Raw genomic sequence first — 6,836 nt, forward strand, 5'->3', positions numbered from 1 at the left:
CAGATAGAATCAGTGATCACCAGACCAAAGCTTTTGCAAAGCATTTAACAGGTTAAAGTAATAAATATACAAAAGCATAACATGCGTGACTAATATTAGACTTCAAGCTCCAAAACCCAGCTTCTAGGTTGTTGAAAGGCTCCGCAGCTGCAGAGCATGCTACTCACATGTTGTGAAAGATGTCAGCTGCCGAGTCTGTGACAGCTCTTCTCCTCTACTCTCCTCAGCGTTACATAAGGAGCAGAGTGGATGTCCGCTCACAGCTCAACTTTCCGACAACTATCAAAGCTGGAACAAAAGGCATCGGCTGCATTCCGCCAAAGGGAAACTGGAGAAACACTCAACACAGAATCCCCATGTAACACCCTTGAAGCGTCTGTTTGCTGAGTGGCGTTGTGCACAGACCCACACTGACATTCCCCGTCACTCCTCTTGTGAAGGCACAAAAAAACGCTTCACAGTTGAGCAGAGGAGCGCGCCTTTAACTCCTGCGACTCCTCAGACAGCAGAGAGAGCGGCGCGGAGGAACATCGCAGTGAGACAGCTCTTAAACGTAAACAGTTAAAGATGTCTGCAAAAGAGCTATGCATAAACAGCATATTTGTGCAAAAGTACAGTTTAGAGGATTTAGTAATAAAAAAAAAACACTATATAAGATTTTTGCCAAACTTTCCAAACTTTTTAAATGTTTTTTCCCTCACATCTCCCCACTTTTCTCTTGTCTGTCAGACACAGCTGGCCCTTCTGAGGTCATCGTTGGAATCAAAAATTAAATATTAATGTGAGGGATTGTCACACCCAATGTAGTTTCTACTAAATACAAGTTTACTAATTTTATGATTCATTTTCAATCTCTATGGTTCTGTGAAGTGGCACTAAAGTTTTACAGATATAGAATTGTCCTGTTGTTTGGTTATTTTGGTTAACATTTAGGGACTTAATTATGAATTAAAAATGTCTACTTTTTATATTCCAGGACATATTATACTAAATATTATTCTATTTGTACATTGAACAGATATTAGTGAAAGATAAAAAGGACTGGAATCCAAGTTTTATGTAAAACACATACATTCTATTTCAACCTTTAATTAAAAACTGTTTCAAAGATACATAAAAATTTGGATTTAGTCAAAACATTTCATTCTGTTATTCAATTTGAATTAGTTTTCTTAAAAGATGATGCTTGTGGGCATTTAAAAATAACGTGACATCACTTTATTGAACATTAATTCTGGAAATTTAGATATAAAAACCCTAAGAATTGTTGGAACATGCCTAAAAAGGGTACTAACACACACAAACATCCTCTTTGGAGAGCAATTTTGAACTCACATAAAGAAAAAATCTTAGATTAAATAAATATTTATAAGTAATCTATGTGTTAAATGTGTCAAAGGTATGAAAAAACATTTCTGAACCTAACTGTAAGTACTTCTGATACAAAATTGTTATGTTTCACATTCAAATCAATAGGGACTGAAAGGTCTAAAATCCCTCTAGTGGCTACCTACGGAACTTCTCTGGCTCTTGCTCCTTTTATTTAAGCCTATCCTTATTTTCAGCACTAAAGGGCGCACAATGAAACTTATTGCACCGAGAGAATCTCTGAAAACACTTCAAAATAAATAAATATGATCTCTAAAGATCATCTGTGTCTCCCATGCATTAAAAATGAGATAAACACAGACACCACTCCATGTAGCGATCAGACTGAAAACATCTGGTTTTAGCCCCTCCCACAAGCGGCCAGGGCGAAACAGATTTTTGGACAGGCGGCATGTGGCATATTCACTGTGCGGCGTAGGACAGGCAGCCGATGACGCAAAGCTGAAGCACAAATCGCATTTGGTTTAAACGCAAAACAAAACAAACATCACTGTGACTATGGTTATGGAGAGAAAATAGACTCATTCTGATTTGTGGGGGCGTAATTCTTGATTTGTGCGTGCGTACTTTAGGGTTCTAATTTGTTCATGTGTAAATTGTATTTTTTTTTTTATTTAATAATTTTTGTTCTTACGCACATGATGTATTACATGAGTTACAAATCAAAAATTAAGCACGCTTAAATTAAGAATACGCTCACACAAATCCAAAGTTACACACACATCAAGAATTACTTGTACATAAATCAGGGTGGTACCTATTTCTCTCCAAATATGCTAACTCCCAACCTTGTTGGTAACATGTAATTTTTGTAGTTTTTGACACTTTTCTGCTTCTCTGTCAGAGAAACAAACTGCTTTTGAACACAAATGTGAAGCCAAATGGTAAACGGAAAGACTTTTACTCATTGGAAACTTTTACCTCTGAGCTTCATTTTAATGTCTCATACTGTTATTTTTCAGAGTTTAAATAGGTCTGACTGCTGGTTGGGGAAAGTCTTCTTCACACAAACCTGCTAAATCACACCTGTAAAGACTGATCAAGCTGCTATAAGTTCACAGATGACGTGATAGCGGGTGTTTGTGAGCTCAGCCCAACAGTAGATGAGAAGAAGCACGAGATTACATTTGACTCATTTATGACACACACAGTCACCTCTACTGAAACAGATAGAAGACTTGTGTCTTTTTCTATTTTAGCAGAGCCTATTTCAAGCTGCGCGTAAGAAGGGGTGAACACTTTATTGGCTGTGATCGAGGGAGGCCAAGTAACCTCTGACCTTTGACTATTTGGGAACCTAATAAAAACACATGGGGGTAGTTGTGGACATCAGATAGGCAGCAAGAATCTACATTCAAAAAAAGACCATTATTTATTTTAGGAAAATGTGCTTTAAATCACAAACAGTCATCGCTTTTTATTGAACAGCTGTTACTTTTAAATGTCAAATGATGTAAGATTTACGGTAATATTTACCCTTTACAGTGAAAAAGAACTGGGGAAAAAAGCATTTGGAGAACAAATGAAATGTCTTTTTGCCCTGACATGGGGGCGCAACATTGCCTCTACTTTTCGGCGGTGTAGAAAGTAACATTTTGGTTGCAGACTGACCACCATCCTCGTCTCTGAACATGCCTGTGGCTGAAATGAAGAATGTCAGCACTGTGCTCTGAAAGGCAGTTCAACAGGTCTCCTGGGGTTTCCTTCTGCTGTGATAATTTCACCACAAACGAGCACAGCCACACAAATATCTTTTTTTTTTGCCCAGGGTATGGCAAAAACACACACCTCTTGGTTATAAATTTAGGATCCACGGCTTTTATGAAAATACTTAAATGGGTCATGGAAACAGAGTGTAAAAGTGAAAAATTGATAGTTATTATATGTCCACAGCTGCTGCCCTCATTAAGCATTCTGATGTTCTGACTGAAGTCCAGTGGGACATCGGTGTGATCCCATTATGTGGAAGTAATAAGGATGAAACTGTCAAACAGAAAATAAGAAGTCTTTAAACTCCATCAAGACCAGATCGGAATCTGCCTCCTGCGTCATGCAGAACAACAAGGGCAGCCTTGTTTCAAAGGTTGGCATGTGCTGTTAGTGCAAATGCAAAAGAGAACCAGTTCAAGAGCGACCAAAGCTAAGTCAGAACTCTCCCTATGCAACAATAAAAAGTATTTCCAATCTGAAGTACTTCCAAACCTCTCAAAAGGTTTTCAGTGGAATGGAGTATATGAATTTCAAAAGGATTTTGCTGTCGTACAACAATTTTGTGATTTTGTAGTGAAAGGTTTCTGATTTATTTTAAACATAAAGTCCTGGGTTGTGTCTGAATTTCCTCACTACTCACTTCATCAGGCCTCGAGGGCCGGCCTCCTGCTGGTTTTCCAGAAACCCTGCCTTTTCTGCTCCCGGTCACCTAGATCAGGTGTGTTTGGCCAATAAGGAGCTTCAATGGCATATTATGAAAAATAAAATGACTGAGTAATAACATTCTATTTTTCAATGGAAGTCTATGGGACTTTGGCTTTCTTGCAACCAGCGGGTACTTCCTGTTTGGAACACGAGTGGGGAGGGGCTGAGCAATCCATCTTTTTACAGTCTATGTTCTTAAGAAAGTAAAAAGTTCATTGTTTTTCTGTCTGGCAAGAAAAAATAATCTTATCAAGAACAGTTTTCAACTGTAAAATACTCAGTTTGAGAAAATGTCATGTTTTAAAAATTAACAATTCTGGGTAAGAATATTTTTATTACTTCATTTTCAGATTTTTTTTTCTTTTTTTAAACAAAATCTGTCAATGGAGTAAGAATTTTTAATTTTTTTCTAAAGGGTCTGTTTTTGCAGTGTAGATTGGCCAGTACAGACCACAAGGCATTGGATTAGAACGATTATTCGCTTTAAAAAATGTATTAATATTATTATTTTTGTACACATCTTCCAAGTTTGTATCATCAGAATACAGTGGATTCATTATAGCCCATAAAATGTTCATATTTATTAAAATTTTACTTCAACAAATTGGTGGTGTCATATTTTTTTGTAAAAAAGAAATAAATAACAGTTGTGAGAATGGTGTCCAAAATGTATTATTATCCAGGACATAGTATTTTAATATGATCTGCAAATAGTCTGGAATATCACATATAATATAGCCTCTGATCTGTCCCTTAGGCATCGAATGTCACGACACTTTCAAAATAAAACTATATAAACTTCCAAAAGCTGCCAGCAGCTCCAACCCTGGTGGTGTTTATACTTCACTATCACACGAAAACTATAGTTAATTCTGCAATTTTGACTTTTATGTTAGACAGCATGAGCATGAATCTTAACCACCATCAGCGTAGAGGAGTTTTTTTTTGTTTTTTTTTCTCACCTTCTGTGGCGTCCTCACAGCTCTGATTGAAGTTTTCATAGGAATCCCACCGAATCAGAGGATCTTGTGTGTTGTAGTCCACCGAGACGCTCGGCCCGTTCTCCAGGTGATCCATACCTTGACCAGAAATTTAAAGAGACAGAGCAGAAAATGTGAATCTTTGAATCCAAAACTTAGTTTAAACGCCACAAAGAAAGAAAGCTGAAGACGCTGATTAAAAAATTGCATTTTTGTATTATAAAGCAAGATGGCTATTTGTTTAAAACCAAAAGATCTTCACACAACTGTGGTCAAATATGTAGTGTAAATACTTGGGACTGAACACTTTGATACTTACCATGTATTTTTTCTGGTCCAAAGGAGAAAATAAACTCAACTTTTCCATATTCTGGAAACCGTTCATCTGCACAGAAGACAGAAAAAGACACATTTATCTTCACTGTAGAAAACCGGGACGCCAAATATGGGCCAACAAGTAATCCATTCCAGGCAGATCCTTTGAAAACATCTATTTAGTGACAGTTGAGAAAAAAAATAATTTCTGTAACTTTTAAGAGTATATTTGTGTTTCCTGTTTGTTAAAATCAAAGTATTGCAATACAATATAAGAAAAAAATGAAGTGTGTGGTAGTCAATACAGTAGTATAAAATGTTTGAAGACAGCTCAAAATAGGATGACTAAATTACAAAAAATTAAAAATCCTCCTAAAGTAGCAGGGTTCCAACATTTTAAGAACATTTTGAGTATTGTAAGACGAAACATAGTTCTTGACCTTTGTTACCTTTGTATGTTTCATCAAGCTCTTCCTTCCCAAAGACAAGTCCCAGGTCGTGAACAGCACACGTGTGGAACTGGACCCGGAATATGACATCTCTGCACGGGCTGCGGTAACGTTTGTGGTAGCACTTGAGCTGCAGAGTCACAAGGACGAGATTCAGCGAGCACATTATGTGAAGATGCTATTTTAATTCAGGAGACTGAAGTCTGTCAGCATGATAGCACAATTTCACCAAAAGGTGGAGTTACAAAAATGAAATAAATGCAGTCCAAAATTGTAAAGAAAAATGTTTCGGGGTGCAACAACATTGGAAAAGATACTTTTCAGAAAAGGTTTTGTGTCAGAAAACGTGTCGTAATCCTGATCAGCATTCAAAACATTCAAAAAAATGCTGGGATTATTTAAAATTAATCATAGAGGGAAGAAAGACACTACATGGTGAAGAATTTCAAAGTCTCTTCAAAGGTTTTTAACACTTTTTTTTACTTCCTTGTTTCTAATCATTCACTATGGCGTTTAAACTGGAAATAATAGAGTCCAAAGTTGAAATGTGGAGCCAACTCATTAATGACTAATCCCCATATTTGGCTTTTAGACAACCATTTACATTTTCCCACTTACAGTATCTGAACAACATCAGGCATCAGCAAGCACCCCCCCCCACCCCCATGAGAAAATGTGTTTGGCAGAATCCATTAGTTTTATATAAGAACGGACACGTGATTTTCACTGACAACCCAAAACTGAAGCTCTCCTAAGTGCCCTCCTTTGGAAATGAGCTGCAATAAAAAGATGAGGAGATCTCATGGATATCTTTAAGGGCTGAATGACAGCTACAGCACTTTGAGTTTGCTGACCCCTGCTGTTCTCCTTCATTTTTACCCCCTAAATTACTCATTTTAATTAAAAAGATGGAAAACTTCCACCTAATAAAACTCAAAATGCAAAAACAAGTATTGGAGAAAATTAAGCTCCCTCTTTTAAAATGCTACAAGTATAAAAATAGGTTGTTGAAACTGATGTTTTACATCACAGTTTCCAGAAAAAGACGGTGTGCTAATGAGTGCCTATAAACTCAGCAGTCTTTTCCCAGTACGAACTGCCAGTGTTAGATTGGAAAAATCAACAAAATTCCATTCTGATTGTCAAACTATTAAAAAAGGAGGAAAAATCTGTGTGTCCTCCGTGCATTTATACAGCTGTTGTCACTGGCACACAATCCTCGCCTATTAGCATCTGCTTTTTTGCCAGTTTTCCTGCCAGGGGAAACTCGCAGCAGAAAGTGAGCTCA

At 37.1% G+C, this 6,836-nt stretch overlaps 1 protein-coding gene across 14 annotated transcripts in view; it reads right to left on the minus strand.

The window, feature by feature from the left end:
- The window catches only part of tns1b (tensin 1b), a 167,897-nt gene that overhangs the window by 28,469 nt on the left and 132,592 nt on the right, over positions 1–6,836 (minus strand). For 12 of the 14 annotated variants that reach the window (XM_036209791.1, XM_036209786.1, XM_036209785.1 and 9 more), the window contains 3 exons: positions 5,549–5,678; positions 5,104–5,169; positions 4,767–4,889 (listed from right to left, as the gene is read on the minus strand). In XM_036209791.1, coding sequence (XP_036065684.1) covers positions 4,767–4,889; positions 5,104–5,169; positions 5,549–5,678 — 319 coding nt within the window. The remainder of the gene's footprint in view (positions 1–4,766; positions 4,890–5,103; positions 5,170–5,548; positions 5,679–6,836) is intronic. The other 2 variants (XM_036209787.1, XM_036209797.1) reach the window with 1 other exon arrangement.

Source organism: Oryzias melastigma, linkage group LG21 (genome assembly GCF_002922805.2).
Source record: "Oryzias melastigma strain HK-1 linkage group LG21, ASM292280v2, whole genome shotgun sequence".
Taxonomy (NCBI): Eukaryota; Metazoa; Chordata; class Actinopteri; order Beloniformes; family Adrianichthyidae; genus Oryzias; species Oryzias melastigma.